The sequence below is a fragment of the Ictalurus furcatus genome, chromosome 6 (assembly GCF_023375685.1).
Source record: "Ictalurus furcatus strain D&B chromosome 6, Billie_1.0, whole genome shotgun sequence".
Lineage (NCBI taxonomy): Eukaryota > Metazoa > Chordata > Actinopteri > Siluriformes > Ictaluridae > Ictalurus > Ictalurus furcatus.
In genome coordinates this window covers 19,239,201-19,258,890 of record NC_071260.1, presented here as the reverse complement: position 1 = coordinate 19,258,890, position 19,690 = coordinate 19,239,201, and the positions used below count along the sequence as shown (strand labels likewise).

Here is a 19,690-nt window from a genome sequence, read left to right as displayed (position 1 = left end):
ACACATTCATTTAGACATATGGGCAGTTTAGCAAAGCAATTATACCTACTGGTATGTTTTGGGAGGTGGGAGGAAACCAGAGAACCTAGAGGAAACCCATGCAATATAGGGAGACCATATGAAACTCTGCACAGAGAGTAACCTGAGCCCTGGATCAAACACTGGAGCTGTGAGACAGCAACGCTACCCACTGCATGACTGTGCTCCACTTATGAATTATGTTTTGCTCAAATATGATAGAATACACACAAGATCTTTTAAAGGATGTCACTGAAAAAAAATCATAAACCAAATTAATTCAGTTTTTATATCAATTCTGAAGATTGATCTTGCTTTTGTGTTGTGGAAGAAGTCTGACATGCATCAGTGGTTATACAGTATAAAGTCAGACCATGTAATTTTTTTCAGACAGCCTATGGTCAAGCCAACTTCTTTGAACATGAGTGAGAGAAATCCTTCAACTGATGTAGAGCATTGAAGTCAAGCTTATATCATTTGAGGCAGACAATTTTATAAAACAGATACATTACAGATGTTATTATTGCCTCTGAAGGAGGGTCTGTCAATTACACCGTACTGTGGAGGTCTCCTTTTTATAGTATGCTTCAGTTGGCCACTGCGGATGCAGTGGGAGGTGAGGGGGGGGCGGCGGGCAAGAGCATATTGTGTTTCTATTCTGATTCTTTCCTTAAATAAATCCAAAATGGTGACACATACTACAGAGTCACTGCAGCATATCTCCCATTGAAGATTTTTCACAGACAAAATTTTAAGGGAGTCAGGAAAAGATTATTGAGACAAGGGAAAGGGCCTATTTTTTTCTTTCCTTTAGTACACACATTTGCTTGATGATGTGATGTGGTTACTCTGACAGGGTTAGTGTGCAAGTTTGCCTCTTTTTGGAAAAAAAGTTTCCTACTTAGACGTCACATCAAATTTTGGCTCTAGATTTAAGAATGAGAAAGCATTGTTCATATTACAGCACATCTGCTCAATAGTTTCAAATGTGCTATAAATCCCAAAAGCTATTGTAGTATCACAGTACTATTTGAATATATCAATACCCAGTCAACCAAAATGTTCTACAACCCCAATTCTGAAAAAGTTGGGACAGTATGGAAAATGCAAAAAATCAAACAAAACAATCAAACAAAAAGTGTAATTTGAAAATTCGGGTCACCCTGTACTATATTGCAAATTTTTTTTTAGATATTTTACTTTGTGAATTTAACTTATTTTTGAAAATATACACTCATTTCAAATCTGATGACTGCAACACACTCCAAAAAAATTGGGACAGTCGATGGTTTTCCACTGTGTAACATTACCTTTTCTTTTAATAACACTCATTAAGCGTTTGGGCGCTGAAGACATTAGTTGGTTAAGTTTAGCAAGCGGAATTTTCCCCATTCATCTATTATACATTTCTTCAGCTGCGCAACTGTATGGGGCCTTCGCTGCCTTATATTGCGCTTCATAATGCGCCACACATTCTCAATCGGAGTCAGGACTGCAGTCAGGACAGTGTTGATGTATGGCTTCTGCTCTGCTTAGTAAAGCCTTAACTTGCATCTCTGGACGCAGCAGCGAATGGTGTTGACTGACAAAGTTTTACCAAAGTATTCCCGAGCCCATGTCAGGACATCCATTACAGACTCATGACGGTTTTTAAGACAGTGACATCTGAGGGATCGGAGATCACGTGCATTCAGAAGTGGTTTTTGGCCTTGCCCTTTACGCATGAGATTTGCCCGGATTCCTCTAATCTTTTAATTATATTGTGCACTGTAGAAGGTGTAATGCCCAAAATCCTACCATCTTTGGGGAATGTTGTTCTCAAAGTGTTGGAATATTTGCCGATGCATCTGTTGGAAGATTGGTGAGCCTCGACCCATCCTTGCTCTTGCAGGACTAGGCCTTTTTTTTGGAGGTTCCTTATATACTATGATTAGATGATTACCTCACCTGTTTCACATTACCATCATATTTCAACCCATCACGTCTCTATTAGTCCTAAATTGCCCCTGTCCCCACTTTTTTGGAACGTGTTACATGCATCAGTTTCAAAATATACGTTTAACGTCTATGCAGTTGATTAGGTAAAACATCAAATACCTAGTCTTTATACGTGTTTTTTGTTTAAATACAAGTCATGTAAGTACATTTACAAATCATCGTTTTTATTAGCATTTTCCATACTATCCCAACTTTTTCAGAATTGGGGTTGTACGTTAAGCATAGCTGAGTTACACATCTGTAACCTTGATGGGAAATCGGTCAGATGCAGATGGTTGGTGAAAGTGGAATGAGGGGAGGTAGCGGCTTCAGGCCCTTGGTAGTCTCCAAAGCAAAGACGAGATGTGACTTGCGGACTATTAATAGCTCATACAGAGATAATTCCTGTCTCATTATCTGTGCATGCCCAAGATGCCCAGCTTTCACCCTAGGGCTGAGCTTGTACTTGCATAATCAGCACATACTTAAAGACCTATTTTGGCAAGCAAAGTGCATGCAATGAAAAACAAATTTGCAATCTGTAATCTGATTCATCGTGTAAACATACTGAATATTGTATTTGGTTGATTCATTCCTGTGAAAACACCAATTTGACATATATTAGACTTTTCAAAAAATGCCACATTTTAGCTGTCATTACCCTATGTTTTCTGTTGAATATATGTAATAATTAAGATGAACATATGACACCTTATATAATAAAAATAAAGATCACCTCCTTATGAGTTCGAGGGAGAGTATAAAATATACAAATGGTGTACCCCACACTACAGAGTGGGCTGGAGGGTAGAGAGTAGAGAATAATTTGGAAATTACTAGAGAATAATTTGCTCATGACCATGGAGACAATTTGACATATGACCATGGAGATAATCTGTATGCTTGGTATTTTGTCTGTGAAACAATATGAAACAAACAAGCTAACATGCATAGTGATGTTGGCATGAGGCAATATTGGAGCTCCTTTCTGCCCTGTTACTACAACACTAACTGAACTAAAGAGTATTCCCTAAGAGGGATTCACATCATTAGCATAAAAGCTGTGACTTTGATTAAATTGAAATTCAATCAGGTTAAATGGAGGATAAACTGAGTGCCATTATTGGATAAGTGCATTTCTGCAGCTCTTTTCCAATCAACAACACCAAAGTCAGTTCACAACCTGCCCTTTAATTCAATTAATCTTTTGTCCATCAACATGGATGCCTAGAATGACTGAGTGCTGGAGTGGACAGGCGATAAAAGGGTCAGGAGAAGAAGCAATCAATCTTTTCTCTTGAATCACATCTCAGTTCATGGCTCAGGGTTTGAACAGTGCCCTTGACCCTTGCTGCTACACAGATAAGAGTTCCAGCAAGCCCACTAAGTCAAAGGACATGGGTTTATACAAACATGTGGGACAATCACACTGAGCGATAATACAGACTCTACTGCATTTCTGTCATCTAATACTGTTTATCTGTCCCAATTAAGAATATGTGTGCATTTGGCCTTTGTCAGACCTACAACGTCAAAACCAGAGTAAAGGAACAATGCAGAAAGGATACTAGGCATTTTAATAGCATACTTGCCGTTTCTGTTAAAAGAAGATGTGTTGATCTGAGATTGGGTTTCCTCAGAATATTCCATTTCTAATATATGAGTAAGGTATTCAGACAAGAAGTAGCATTTTTTTTAGATTATATCACAGTGTTACATGTAAGAACAGATGTAAGACAATAATAGTATTAAACACTGATCACTAAGACAAGCTAGAGAAAATGTGCATGTGAAATATTAAGGACAAAAGACTCTGAAGACATTTGTGATGTCAAGACACACAGAGGCTGATAATAGGGCAGGCCAGAATGGTACAAGTAATGGTAATGGGTAACTAATCTTGCTACACAGTACAAAAAATGCTTGATGACGTTTTTGGTTGAACATTCAGTTTGTATTGAAATGCTATTTTGTGTTTCCTGTTTAAGACTACTAGTTATTTAATGTATATTAACATAAATAATGAAGAAGGTGACAGTGGTATGTATCAGAGACGATGATGCCTGTGGGAAGAATATTACTTCTGTTCCCTGTTGACACATGATCTGGGTGCCAGACATTTCTCTACATAGAACCTAACAAAGAACAGCCACATTGGTGCTTTTACTATGAACATGTTTCAAACATATTATGGCAAAACACAATGAATAAAGACAATAGGCTACAACAATTAAGCAAAAGTAGAAAAGGACTAGGAATATAATCATGAGAAGATGGCAGACTCTTGCGACAATCAACATGGTCTCTCTACGAGCAGACATTGTTGTCTTCTTTGCTTCAGTAGGCATGCAGTGGTGTCATGTTAGATAAAATATATATACAACAATCATTGAACAACCCCAATTCTGAAAAAGTTGGGACAGTATGGAAAATGCTAATAAAAACAAAGAGGAATGATTTGTAAATGTTGTTTGACTTGTATTTAAACAAAAAATGTATAAAAACAAGGTATTTGATGTTTTACTAATTAACTGCACTTTTTTTTTTTGAAGGTAAGTGTTTATTTTGAAATTGATTAACATGCAACATGTTCCAAAAAAGTTGGGATGGGGCAATTTAGGACTAATAGCGATGTGACAATTTGAAATAAGAAGGTGATGTGAAACAGGTAAGGTAATCGTCTAATCATAGTATATAAGGAGCCTCCAAAAAAGGCCTAGTCCTTCAAGAGCAAGGATGGGTTGAGGCTCGCCAATCTGCCAACAGATGTGTCAGTGAATAATCCAACACTTTGAGAACAACATTCCCCAAAGACAACTCGGTAAGATTTTGGGCATTTCACCTTCTACAGTGTACAATATAATTAAAACGGTAAATGGCGCACTTATATAGTGCTTTTATCCAAAGTGCTTTACACTGTGACTCATTCACCAATTCACACACACTCACACTAATGGTAGCAGAGCTGCCATACAAGGCGCCAACTTGCCATCGGGAGCAACTTGGGGTTCAGTGTCTTGCCCAAGGACACTTTGGCATGTGGAGTCACGTGGGCTGGGAATCGAACCTCCAACCCTACGAATAGTAGGCAACCCGCTCTACCACCTGAGCCATAGCCGCCTCAAATTAAAAGATTTGAGGAATCCAGTCAAGGTAAAGGGTAAGGCAGAAAACCACTTCTGAATCTGTAATGGATATCCTGACATGGGCTCGGGAATACTTTGGTAAACCTTTGTCATTAAACACCATTCACCGCTGCATCCACAGATACAAGTTAAGGCTTTACTATGCAGAGCAATAAGCCATACAGAAACACTGTCCAGAAGCATCGCCGAGTTCTCTGTGCTCTGTCTCATCTGAGATGAACAGTAGCACAGTGGAATCGTGTTTTGAGGTCCGACGAGTCAACATTTCAAATAGTTTTCGGACAAAACAGCCGTAATGTTCTCCGGGCCAAAGAGGAAAAAGACCATTCAAGCTGTTTTCAGCGTCAGGTCTAAAAGGCAGTATCTGTCATGGTATGGGGGTGTGTCCGTGCCCATGGCATAGGTAACTTGCACATCTGTGAGGACACAATTAATAAAGAAAGATATGTACACATTTTGGAGCAACATATGCTGGCATCCAGAGCAGGACAACGCCAAACCACATTCTGTCCGGACTACAAGCACATGGTTGCATAAGCAGAGAGTGCAGGTACTAGCATGGCCTGCGTGCAGTCCTGACCTGTCTCCGATTGAGAATGTGTTGCGCATTATGAATCGCAAAATAAGGCAACGAACGCTCGCTCTATACAGTTGCGCAGCTGAAGAAATGCATAATGGATTAACTTAACCAACTGTTGTGTTCAGTGCCTGAACGCTTAATAAGTGTTATTAAAAGAAAAGGTGATGTTACACAGTGGTAAACAGTCGACTGTCCCAACTTTTTTGGAGTGTGTTGCAGTCATCAGATTTGAAGAGTGTAAATATTTTCAAAAATGTAAAAAATTAAATTCACAAAGTAAAGCATGAAATAATGTGTTTTCAATATAGTACAGGGTGAACTGAATTTTCAGATGACTCTTTTGTTTGTTTGTTTTTGCATTTTCCATACTGTCCCAACTTTTTCGGAATTGGGGTTGTAAATTGTAAAATGAAAAGAAATTGTAAACATGCACTCATAACCAAACCAACATTCTTTAAGCACCAGAGGACCATAAAAGTCAACTGTCTGATGACCACAGGAGACAATGAAATTCTAGTGAAATTCACTATTACTTTTAATTGGAATGACGTGAGCTTTGCTGATTAAAAAATACCGAAGTCATATCCTGTGGTTATCTAGGCAAATTTGCACTTTGTAGGACTTTGATACTGCATCTTTGATTTGGTGTTCATTAAAGGGAACCAGAGGCAGAGTAGTCTGCCTGTTTGAAGAATTGTGTTTTGAGAACATCAGCTGTACAATCAGTGCTGATCTGAAATTACCTTAAAAATGTCAAACTTGAAGTTAAATAATCTCATACTAAAAAAACCTTATCTGATCCCAGATTTAAAATGGTGACGCTTAAGGAATTTAACTGTTAGGCGCACAGTTCTACACAGTGCCAATATATCTGACTATCATAGAGTGCTTATCTATATCGGGGACAATATGTCAGAAATTCATGTCACCCGTGAGATAACACTACTAGTTTCTAAAGCTATATTACATTACTCTACAAGTTATATCGTCAAACACATTCAAATATATGCACACAGGGTTCTCAGAATATACAACTACTGTGTATACATATACATGATGGTAGACATCTTTAGTCTAACACTGATATCATCTCCATCTGCTATATAAGAAAGGTTTAAAAAGTTTACTTCACAGCATATATGATGTCCAGCCATCAGAACATGAATATTTTCTAAGCTTGGACACTGGCACAAACACAGTAACATAGATTTGTTTCCTACATGGATGATTTAGGTGTTTTAACACCCCTGTCATCAGACTTGAAATTATGAGCTGATGGTTTCATGATGTATTTTGGTATAGTGTTTCATGGGAAAGATAGTGCCTGAAATACTGTGATATATTTAGGTTTATGGTCAGTCAGATACCCATGTAGGATCATAGGGCTGGTTTTAATCCAATGTGGTCTACTTAATATTGTAGACATGGCCTGAGATGTTCATTTCTGACACTTATTTACTCAATCTATAGTGCATACGCAGACTGACGAGAAATTGATGCTAGGGAAAGGACCACCCTCTTGATTTCTAAATAGCTAAAAAAGACTTTTTGATAAACACATCAATTTCTTACCTCCCTAGATTATCCTCTAAACAGTGTCTATGGTGTCTGGACCTACCAGTAAGCTATGTATTATTTTACAAAATTGACACTGGCTGCCTGTGGATATCAGTGGTCTGAAGGTGGATACCAGATAGGTTAGAAGCAAATGATAGGGCCTACCTCTTCTAAACAGCCCACAGCCCATAAACTAAACACTGCATAAAATATGAGCTCACTGTTTTGTCTCTTTAATTAGTGGCATGTTGTGGGGCTTTAAAGAGGCGTTTGAGTGAACACTCTTCATGAATTGATATATAATTCAGCTGACTCCTTCAGGATGATGGTGTCATTTGGTGTGCCCCACCCACTCTAACTTTCATAACAGGGTAAATATGTCAAGCAGTCACCCCTGGCCTTAGCACTCTTTTTGAAGATGTTCCTGAGCACCTTAGTTTATTCTTCATATATCCCTTCCCTTCTCTCTCTGCAAGTCAGTATTGTCTGATGAACCCAGTGACAGGAAGTGAGAGAGCACAGAATGATACAAAGTTAATGGTCTGGTGGTCCTGGCTCTGGCAGGAATTGTTAAAAAGCTACAGCCTATACAGCCCATTGTAGGAATATCAGAGATTCAAACACACAGGTATTGGTCAAGATGCTGGGTTGGCTTCTTCAGTCACTGAAGTCTCTAATGGTTAGGCTACTACAGGCATCAGAGTCCTTTGTCCATGCAATATAAAGGTATGAGTTTAATATTTGTCCATCGCCAAAAATTTGGACTTCTGTACTAGTTTTCCTCTCAGATGTCCATCTTCACCACCCCAGCAGAGTAGATACAGTGACTGAGATTAGTGAAGATATGTATGTGTGTGTGTGTGTGTGTGTGTGTGTGTGTGTGTGTTAGAGGTGAGCCTAGTCCCGACTTCTGTTGCGCCTTTTGAATAATAAGAAGGGGGTTTTCTGTGGAGGACCCATCAGCATGGGTACCTGATTCTTGTGTGTAATTCGTATCTGTGGACAGAACAGAAAAAAAGATTAGGACATTAATCCTATGTACATTCAGGTTACCTGTAACCTGAAATTCACACTGGATGTGACACTGGATGTGTCACAGTGTCACACTGGATGTGACACTGGGGGGGGGGGGGGGGGGGGGTTCTATGTAAGGTTCTATGTCGAACCTTACAGGAGAGGGTTTTACTTTCAGAAAATGTTTCAAGTTGAACCAAATTAATAAGAATTTCAAACTAGTCTAAGAACTCTTCATGAACCTTTTTGTCTAAGAACTTAATGTTCACACACTCATATAGAGCTGCAACAACTATTCCATAAAATCGATAATAATCAATTATGAAAATGGTTATCAACGAATCTCATCATCCATTAGTTGGTCTGCGCACGGCACGGGGTACATTTACTCACTACATTACTTCTGTTCCGAAAACACACATCAAAGACTAAATACTAAAGTTGTGTCCCAAATAATGTACTCTACACTTACACCATGCACTATATACTCTACCGTCTAGCGCGTGAATCTTAGAAGGGTAATGTCATCTCAAATGGAACACTAGCGGTTTTTTACTAACCGGAAGTATAAGCTCTTTCCCAGTCGATGGCTCATGATGTAAAATGCATGTAATGTGACGCCTCTAGCTTTAGCAGATACCCAGAGTCACCGACAATGAATTTCTTCAGTTTACTGTTTATGTCAGCGTTACCTTTTATTCCCAACATGACCTCAGTCACCATCAGACGGAGGAGAAATCATCAAGTGACTGAGGAAGAAAGTGTGCGACCCAAGTCCTATAAGGCAGGGGGGCATTTTAAATTAAATGCTGCGAAGATCAAATTTTACAAAGCGGAGCTTGTGTAGCACGGACACACGACATTGATGCATGAGCACAAACTTCTGTTTTAATCCAAAATGCTCCACTGTGTGCAAGGGGTTGGGGAAACTGTTGCGAGTTGCTTAAAAGGTTTAATTTAATTCAAGTTTATTGTGATTAGATGCTGTATTTGCGTGATGCAGTGTAAATTCTGTCGTTTATTATAACAGGAGCGATCTATCTGTAATGAGCCCGCGTTGCTCCTCATGCGCAATGTAGACATGGTGATAAACAGTGTAGCGCAAGTAAGATCTGTAATGTCTAATTAAAATGGTATGATCAAAGTAAACATAAGTAAAACAATATGCCTAAAGGCAGTGAGTAACATAAACTGTAAGGTGCAGTGAAAGTGAGATTGTATTATTAATTTAGAACTGTAGTTTAATTATCAGTGCTTTTTTGTGCATCCATAAAAAAATAATGCATAAATACTTATATATAATAAATTAATATATTTGGACAAATATATTAAAATATGTTCAAATACATTGTGTAATTGTAAAGTTTTAGTCTGAAGTTTATATTTGTAACACTGAGTTTGTGGAGTTTATTTTAAATAAACGAGAAAATGGTATTGAAAATTTGTCGTCGTATATAAAAATAATCGTTAGTTGCAGCCCTACACTCATAATACTTATGAAGTTTATGATTTTATTCAAATGAAATTAGCAAAGTATAGAAAGTGGCAGTGTGTGATTTGAACGTATCGGTATGGACTTTATGCGAAAAACAGAGCAGGTTGAAAGGGGTTGTGCTTTGACAGATGTGAGTCACCCACCTCAAGGAATGATACCTAGTTAAGATAAATGCTAACAGACAACTAAGAAGACTTATAGGGATCACCCAAAAATGAAAATTCTGTCATCAATTACTCACCCTCATGCAGTTCCAAACGTTCTCTCGTGAGAACGACCACTCTTGCAATACAAAGGTACCCGGAAGCGCTGTGCTGTTTACAGCAGAGGAAGAGGGATGCTGTACACAAACTGAGTCACATAGAACAATCTTTGTAACAAAGATGTCTGCAGAATTCGACATAGAGGAGGACGTGCATTTTTTTGTCTGCTCTTGCGGACATTTTTTTTGTCCGCTCTTGCGTCTACACAACACAGCATGCGTCGTGGTTCTCTCGTGAATGTGCATCAGAGATCTATGTAGAAGTGAAGGTATTTTGTGAATAAAGACTTATTTGAGTTTTTTTGCACACAACAAGCTTTTGTATCACTTCATAAAATTGTGATTAAACCGCTGGAGTCATGTGGATTACTTTTACGATGCCTTTATGAACTTTTTGGAGCTTGAAAGTTTTGGTTACTTGGACTGTAGATGGTGGGACAGAAATCTCCCAAGTTTCATTAAAAATGTCTTCATTTGTGTTCTGAAGATGAAAGAAAGTCTTACGGGTTTGGAACGACGTGAGGGTGAGTAATTGATGACAGGTTTTTCATTTTTGGGTGCACTATCACTTTAAGAAATCCTTTGCTGTGTGAACTGTATTACATATTTTACAATGCATGTATAGTTCATTTAATTTACTTTGAAAGAGCTCATTGCTCTGTCAGTGCCATTTTCTGACTGTGCTACGGCTTTATCTCTGCATAACTGGACAAATGAGAGAAGCCTAATAATGGGTTGTAGGTTTAGCAGAGGACTTTGTGCTGTAGCTGCTATATATGCAGACAGACTTCTTTGTGCACATTCCTCTCTCTTTAATAGCATAATCAGTCAGTGGTGGGGTGTGACATGACAGTGTTTTAATTAACAGGGAGCTTGCTGAGATGCCTGCAAGTGTCGAATAGAGGGATTAGGGCTGCTATGGATATAAAAACACAGTTAACCAAATGGTCTGTCTTTCATTTTGTATAAACCTTAATATATTTATCTTTTTCATACGTATGCTTAATATGTAATTAATACATAAGTATATAAAGAAATAAAAGAAAGGCACTGTTGTCAGAAGGACAGAAACAGTGTAATGAGCTATGGTTTGTAAAAAGAAGTGGTGAGCTCAGAGTTTGGCACATAGACACATGTAAATGAGGGAAAACACTGAATGAAACCCAAAGTCACCTCACCGTGCATGGAGGCTGCATCCATGGCTCCCCGTCAATCTGCATAGGCAGCAGTCTGAATGTCCTGAGAGAGAGAGAGAGAGAGAGAGAGAGAGAGAGAGAGAGAGAGAGGCTGTCATGGGTGAGTTTGCAGGCGACATATAGACATCAGGTTCCTCTGCAACACTGTTGCGGGATGATTCTGCACACTGCTTTCTTTGTTCCCACGAGTCATTTCCCACAGTGGGCCCCAGTTTCACTAAACTCAACACACACACACACACACACAATTCAGCACCCCTGCCCCCCTATATACACACTTCTACAAAGTTAGTAGACTGTACTAATCTTAACCCCTTGAGAAACCTTTTTCACTCAGTCAACAATTGAGAAATTTTTAACAAAAGCAAACCTAATGCAATTTTACAGTTTTTAAGAAAAATAGATTTAAAAAAAACTTTATATAGAGTCCCTCAGACATTTCCCACCATGAAAATAGCCATAGAAGCTGGCATGGCGTTAAAACACAAACAAACAAACAATCTACAAAGTTAGTTTAGCCTTTACAGCTGGCCCACTGAATATAAATGCAATGCTGCATGGGAGAAGATGGAAAATAAATGGCCTTTTATTATTGATTTTATTTGATGTATTTATTTATTTTTTAAATATTAGGTAGACAACATGTGAAAGGGAGAAAACTGTTCACAAACTTTCTTTTTTTTCAGTGAAATGCAAACTGCTCATTTTCAATGTAAAGGCAAACAGAAAGGCCAATCTACTTAAACCCTCTACTGGTAAATTAACATAAACTAGCATAAACATGCAGTGCATGCTCAGACATTATTACTGTGTTTGTGACAACATTATTATTCATTGGGCCTGGCTGCTTTGAATGCTGAAGCTGCTTGACTGAGTAGAGTGGTGCGAGGCTAAAGGTTAAAGTTATTGGCTGAAGTGCTCAGCAGAAAGACACCTCCTATTGTGTCATCAGGGCTGTGAGGGAGAGCAAGGGCCGCTTCTGTCTGGGTGAGTGAGCACACAGAGAGGCAAATGAACACTGAAGTATATGTATATGAGATGGAAAGATGGTGACAATATAGTCAGAGTGTTTGTTAGACACTAACCTGATGGTGACATTGGCACACTGGGCGAGGCGTCGACCAGCACTCTTGAGGCCTGTGTAGATCTGGCCCATCTCTATGGCCCCTTCTAAGCCCACCACCTCAAGCAGCTGGTCACTCAGATCTGTCCAGAAAGACAGATAAAGAGAAAGGAACTAGTCAGTCCTGACTAGGACTATTATAATACGTAAAAATGTATTATAAAGCTAGAAGTGACTGAGATAAACATTGACAGATAGAAGTAGCAGAAATAATAAGATCAAAGTTTCAGCACTAGACAAGGCTAAGCTTTAGTACTTGCTTGTAGAACACTGTTTAATCGCTTTACACACACTCATTAACTCTCTGTCTTGCTCATGTAGGCATGTAAAGACAGGGTCATGCAAGCATAGCGATACACACTATGGTAATGACGCAGTATCTGTGTAGAGAGCAAGGTTCTAGGGCAGGACATAAATGAGTTATAAAGTACTTCTGTGAAAATACACATACTGCAATTATTTAGTACAGAATCAGGGCTGGCTAAAGTGGTCACTGACCCACTACTTGTCTTCAACTGTGAACATGTTGCTGATTTGGTACAGTTCGATGTTAGTGCATCATTTGACACTATTGATCATGAAATGAACTGACTTGAAAACACAGCCAGTTCACACAGACAAAGGGTCTGGTTCTTCTCGTTTGGTTTAAATCTAACCTAAAAGAGACTGTTCCAAATTTGTTAGCATAAATGGAGATACTTTGGAGCTTAAAAAAGTGCAGTGGTGTTTCAAACATTATGTTGGTGTTTGCTTCTACAGTGATAATACACAATTACATTTATTAGTTCAGCCAGATTTAAGGGCAGCGATACGGTAAACAGAATATTGTACAAAAACACTTCCTCCTCCAAAACCAAAATATTGTTCTTAAGCAAAAGACTTAGCAGTAAGGTTTCAGATTTCACCCTAAAGCTCTGTGGCTATTCTTTGAAACCAAACGCTACAGTTAAAGACATTGGTGTAACTCTAGATGCTGGTTTATCATTCAATTCCCATATAGGTAACATGTCTGCAACTGCATATTATCATGTGAGAAACATAGGTAAAATAAAACATATTCATAGTTTTAGACCCTCTAGATAGGATTATTGTAACGTGTTCTTGACTGGCTTCTTGAAGGAAGCTTCAGTATTTTCAGAATGTAGTGTCCTTAGCCGGAAAAGAAAACCAGAGGATATTACCTCGGTCTTATTCAAAGTACACTGACTGACTATTAAGGTCCACACTGACTATAAAGTCTTGCTTTTGACGTTTAAAGCTCTGAATGCTTTAGGTCCGGCATATCTCGCTGATCTCCCTAAACAAGATAGCCCATCCCGAGCACTTCACTCAGTTGAGGCAGGTGTACTTTTAGACCTGAGGATCAGTTGCAGATCAGCTGGTGGAAATGTTTGATATTGCCTATAACCTCTGGAATCATGTTTCAGAGAACATTAGGAACACTAGCTCAGTGGGTGTTTTTAAATTCAGATAAAGGGTAGGTAAAGCACAGAAGTACTGTAGTCATATGCATGTAGAAAGAGTGAGACTAATAATGCAGTAATTATTGGGTCCAAAGGCTGCTCTCTCTCTCTCTCTCGTCTCTTTATAAAACCTGACCTACATTCCCTGATAATCGGTGTGTACTCTCACTGCTCAGTGGCCATTCAGCCAATTAAAAATGGCTTCATCTCCACATGCCCATCACTACAGTCCGTTTATTCAAACATCTAAACCACTGCTGGGCATGATTGCCAATTCAAGACAAGTAATCTCTATAATTCAAAGCCCTGCTATATCATTACACAATGAAAACAATGCATTCTGCAATCTAAATGGGAGACCAATAAATATGTAGCTGGCGTGCAGCACTATATTCTGTGCCAGAGTACAAACACTATTAATAATTGCACATCTGACATAAGACAGATATGTTATTGTAAGAGAGGAAATTGTTTCTGGTTTATTATGGACAATGTTCGAGCATGATGATTTACACAAGGCCAGTGATGCAAGTCTCAACTGTGCAGGAAGGTCAGAACAGGGACACTCCATGCTGACCTGGCAAAATCTGGGCCATTTTTGAGACTGGGTAAAGTTTTGCTAGGCAGTTTGTAAATTGAATATTTTCAATACATACAGTGCCTTCCACTAATACTTGCACCCTTGGTAAATATGAGCAAAGAAAGCTTTGAAAAATTGACTTTATTGTTCAACCTTTTGATGTTTTGTTAAAAAAATTCACAAAAATAATCTGCTCTCATGGATATAAAACAACTGTAAACACAACAAAGGTTTATCCAAAAAAAACTTTGTTAATTATAGATGTGCAACAATTATTGGCACCCCTATTCATATGGGAAAAATATTTTAAGTATATTCCCACTGATATTTAAATTATGTTTTTAGTACACCTGGGTGACTAGGAACAGGAAATTGTTCAACCATAACATTCACAGAAGTATAAATATGAGGTAACACAGGCTAAATTCCCTTAGTCATTCATAACAATGGGTAAGACCAAGGAATATAGCTGTGTTGTGCGGCAAAAGGTTGTTGAGCTTCACAAAATGGGAAGTGGCTATAAGAAAATAGCACAAGCATTGAAAATGCCCATTTCCATCATCAGGGCAATAATTAAGAAGTTCCAGTCAACTGGAAATGTTATGAATCAACCTAGAATTGGACGTGTGTCTATATTGTCTCAACGCACTGTGAAGAGGATGGTTTGAGTGGCCCAAAAATCTCCAAGGATCACAGATAGAGAATTGCAGAAGTTAGTTGTGTCTTGGGGTCAGAAAGTCTCCAAAACTACAATCCAAAGTTACCTACATCACCACAAGTTGTTTGGAATTTTTTCAAGAAAAAAGCCTCAATCTCATCCAAAAACAAACTCAAGCATCTTCAGTTTGCCAGACACTACTGGAACTTCAAATGGGATCAGGTTCTATGGTCAGATGAAACCAAAACAGAGCTTTTTGGCAATAAACACCAGAGGTGGTTTTGGCGCACACAGAGAGGTAGCCATATGGAAAAGTACCTCATGCCCACGGTTAAATATGGTGGCGGCTCTTTAATGTTTTGTGGCTGTTTTTCTGCTAGAGGACCTAGACATTTTGTTAGGATACATGGCATCATGGACTCTATCAAATATCAACAGATATTAAATGAAAACCTGACTGCCTCTGCCAGAAAGCTTAAAATGGGCCATGGTTGGATCTTCCAGCAGGACAGTGATCTAAACAATACATCAAAATCAACACAAAAATTGTTTACTGACCACAAAATCAAGGTCCTGCCATGGCCATCCCAGTCCCTGACTTGAAACCCATAGAAAACCTGTGGGGTGAACTGAAGAGGAGAGTCCACCAGCGTGGGCCTCAAAATTTGAAGGATCTGGAGAGATTCTGTATGGAGGAATGGTCTCAGATCCCTTGCCATGTATTCTTCAACCTCATCAGGCGTTATAGGAGAAGACTCAGAGCTGTTATCTTTGTCAAAGGATGGTAGCACGAAGTATTGACTAAAAGGGCGCCAATAATTGTTGTATGTGCCAATAATTACACCCGTGTTTTGTTTGCAATTGTTTCATATCCATTAGAGCAGAGTGAATTTTTTTTTAACAAAAGATCAAAAGGTTAAACAATAAAGGCAATTTTTCACAGCCGTCATATTTACCAAGGGTGCCAATATTAGTGGAGGGCACTGTATATTAGTCCCGGTATATCAGATATGCCAGGACTGATATACAGATCTCAGAAACGGTTCAATGTTTATGGCAAAAATATTGTCAAACCCATGGCTGAGATAATGGCCAAGAACTGACGTATCTAAAGATCATTAATACACCTAATATTAAAAAAATAACAACACACAAAAAAACACACACATGAGGGTTGGGTTAAAATGGCAGCCCTTCAGAGTGTATGTATCCATAAAACTCCACTACATAAATAACTTGGTATAAATCTGTTTTCTATAAGATCTATGTGAACTCATGAAAGCAGCCTTGACTATTGGAATATTAAGTTAAGCAAGTTAGTGAGTCATTAAATGTTTGAAAAAACATTTAAACACAACAAATCCTTTGGGTGAACATTACTAACTGTTAAACTGAGCCAAGAACAAGCTGCTTACGCCTACTCCTACTTTCATTTATATAATAACTAGAGCACTCAGACAGTATAATATAAAAGAGATAGTTGCAAGTATAAACCTATAAACAATGTACAGCATATGTAAGAGAGTAATAAACCTGTAAGCTGTTGGTGTGTTATTAAAAAACACAAACATTTATGTATCTATTTAACTAATTTTGTATTACATTTAATACACCAAATGTATTAAATTTAACATAGACACTGTGGTCAGGGTTTTTTTTTTTGTATTATTTTAAACAAAAATTTGTATTAAGAAAAATAGCAACGGCTACTTTACGTCCCTTGCATGACTTTCATCTAAACTCGACTCATGCAAAAATATAAAAGCAGTAATGCAAATGTTATAGGGTAAAGTTAATGGCAGTCAGAAATATGACTGAGTTATAATTTAACACATGAAGTCTTGGCTAGTTGTATCATTTTTCTCCCTCATGTTAACACACACTTAACACAATATGATACAAACCGTTTTAAACAGGGAGGACAGAAAAAAAGTATGTTATTAATTAACACAGATTTCAAGAGTGCAGGTTTTCCCCGCTTTTCCCCTTTTAAATTTGGATCATGATTTTCACCGTGACTTATTGTACAAAAACAAAATTTCAAAAATTGAAATACTACGCAGAAAATTTTGAAATAGCAGCACTAGACTGTCCTTGAGTGGTGAGATATGACCTTGTGGCCCTCCCCCAAAGACTGCTCTATTGGCAAAACTAGTCTGAAATGCAAATGCACACCAACACTTTGGTTGTATAATTGCCTAAGCCTAATGGAATATAATCTGTATCTTTATACTGCTGATCTTATACTTATATGCCAAACTGATAAGCATTTTTGAATTTCCCCAGAAACACTAATAACACTAAGAGTAACACAAATTTGAAAATGGCTTCCTATCTTGTTTGAGTGCAGATCAGTAATAAGCATACTAATTTATACATTTAAGTATTAGTAATCAGTAATATTTTACTGTGGTATCAGTAAAATCAATTTTGAAAAAGAGTTTTCCTTGTATTTTCTTTACATCATAAATGTTCATAGCCTCATCTGGGCTTTTTATACCAGGCTTTTCATTACAGAAAGGCAGAGCTAAGAATAACTCAGAAACAGCTTCTTACATAACCCCGTAGAATGTATTCTGGTGAGGATGGCAGATACTAGACATACTGAATTGGCTGTTTTTGCTCCAGTCTCGAACCAGATTAACCAACATCAAATTAGATCACTGTGACGAATCTCAAATCGGCTCTTAAATCCGCTCTGCCAAAAGCCCAAGTGCTTACTCTGGGGCCATGCCAAAAGACACAGACAGGCTTAAAACAATAGCCTAGACGTGGACTAGAGACACACCTAACCTCACAGCAGAGGCTCCAAAATGCACTGGAATTGGTAGGCAAATTTAGTTCTGCTCTGCAAAGCATCTGTTTGCAAATGGGCTCCTTTTAAAAGAAGAAAAGTGTCAGGTATTTCTTTCTGTACATTGAAATCTGCCACAGCTCCCAAAACATTAGTAATAAAAAAGGGTGTGATTGAATTGTAAAAAGTGACAGTAAAAACTTAAAAATAACTACAAACCCGTAATTTGTTACAATTATGGACAATTTGGATGTATGGGTTTTTTTTTTTTTAAATGAGAGCTTTTATAAAACCATGTACTTTTCTCCAGCGTAGTCAAAATATCAGCCTTCACCCAGTGTGTGAGAACTCCCTGTTATGCAGGCAAATAAGTGGACATGTATTTATTTTGTGTTTCCGATCTCCTTGTTCCTGAGCTCTACTCTCAGTTTTTTGGGCTGCTTAGAGAAGTGGCAGATGGTCAGGAGGAACTGGCCGTGGTGGAGTCGTAGTGGAGGTGCGGGGGCGGCCCATAGCTTGGTGTGAGGATAGAGTGCAAGTGCTGCCTCTATTTCACCATCGCACATGTTTAGAGAGCAGAGAGAGAGAGAGAGAGAGAGAGAGAGACAGACAGACAGACAGACAGACAGACTGACTGACTAACTGCTTGAGAAAGATGTTAATATATGCTAATTTGCTAAAATTGGCAACATTTTACTTTTTAGAAAATTTTATTTGTAAAGTTATACCAATTTTATTTAACTATATAACAATATAACACAAGATAGTATATAGCATGGAATTACGTAGGTGTTATGTAGCCCTATGAACACTATTATTAAGTAAAGTTATCAAAAAATCAAGTGATATTTTTCTGCAATAACATACTGCTTTCAATCTTCTAGTCTACTCTTTCCAAGCTTATCTGATCTCTTCCTTTGCATTCTATGTACATCCTATGAACTTTCAAGTTAACAGCAATTCCCATGAAGTCATAAAAACACAAGTACCCTTTTTAATTTTCTTTCATCTTAGGTTTTTCTGTGACTTAATTTGCAAAAAAAAGAAAGTGAACCTGCAGAAGCCAATAAAAAATTTATAGACCGCTGTGAAAATAATCTTCTATTTAATTAAGTATTGGCACCCACTTTCTTCCCGTGCATGCTGTGTGACCCCACTTGAGGCATAATACGTTCTTGTGCTGCATACATAAACGCATCCTGTCCCATCTTAATTATTTCAAACCAAGGCTCTTTATTCACACGCTCTCTTCTTATGCACTCTGTACTAACACACTGTTCACGTGCTCCATGCTTACCCAAGCGCTTGTCACTCTCTCAACCTCTGTTTCCCATGCCATTCACAAACAAAGCTTCTCTCACAAAGTAGGCCCACAAACACAACTGTGAAGAAACAGATCATGGGAAACAGCCTTTCAGGTCAAAAGCATCCTCAATCAATATGAACTCCAAAAGGATGAGAGACACACTTAAAGATGCCCGTTGATCTGTTGAATGCGAATGACTGTTGAATGGCTGGTGATGATCGCTGGTAGAAGAGACTCTTCAACTAAGTCTCAATGCTTCCATAACAATTCTACTTACTGCATTCAACTTCTACTGTGTGTGTGTGTGTGTGTGTGTGTGTGTGTGAGAGAGAGAGTATGGGAAGTAGGCCAAGCGATTAGTGTCACCACTCCAGTTTGACCCTGTCACAAGGAGAGATGAGGTGAAATAACACCTGCCATATGACTGCTGCATTAATTTAATCTTATAAAAATTATCCAAATATATGATTTTACAAAGAAATTAGTATTTCTCAGACTGATTATTATGGCAATTGCAGACA

General features: G+C 38.2%; 1 protein-coding gene across 2 annotated transcripts in view; it reads right to left on the bottom strand.

Moving 5' to 3' along the window:
* Positions 1 to 7,760: 7,760 nt before the first annotated feature.
* The window catches only part of LOC128608842 (diacylglycerol kinase beta), a 91,153-nt gene continuing 79,223 nt past the window's right edge, over positions 7,761 to 19,690 (bottom strand). For both annotated transcript variants that reach the window (XM_053626945.1, XM_053626946.1), the window contains 3 exons: positions 12,331 to 12,451; positions 11,228 to 11,288; positions 7,761 to 8,274 (listed from right to left, as the gene is read on the bottom strand). In XM_053626945.1, coding sequence (XP_053482920.1) covers positions 8,176 to 8,274; positions 11,228 to 11,288; positions 12,331 to 12,451 — 281 coding nt within the window. In that variant the 3' untranslated portion in view covers positions 7,761 to 8,175. The remainder of the gene's footprint in view (positions 8,275 to 11,227; positions 11,289 to 12,330; positions 12,452 to 19,690) is intronic.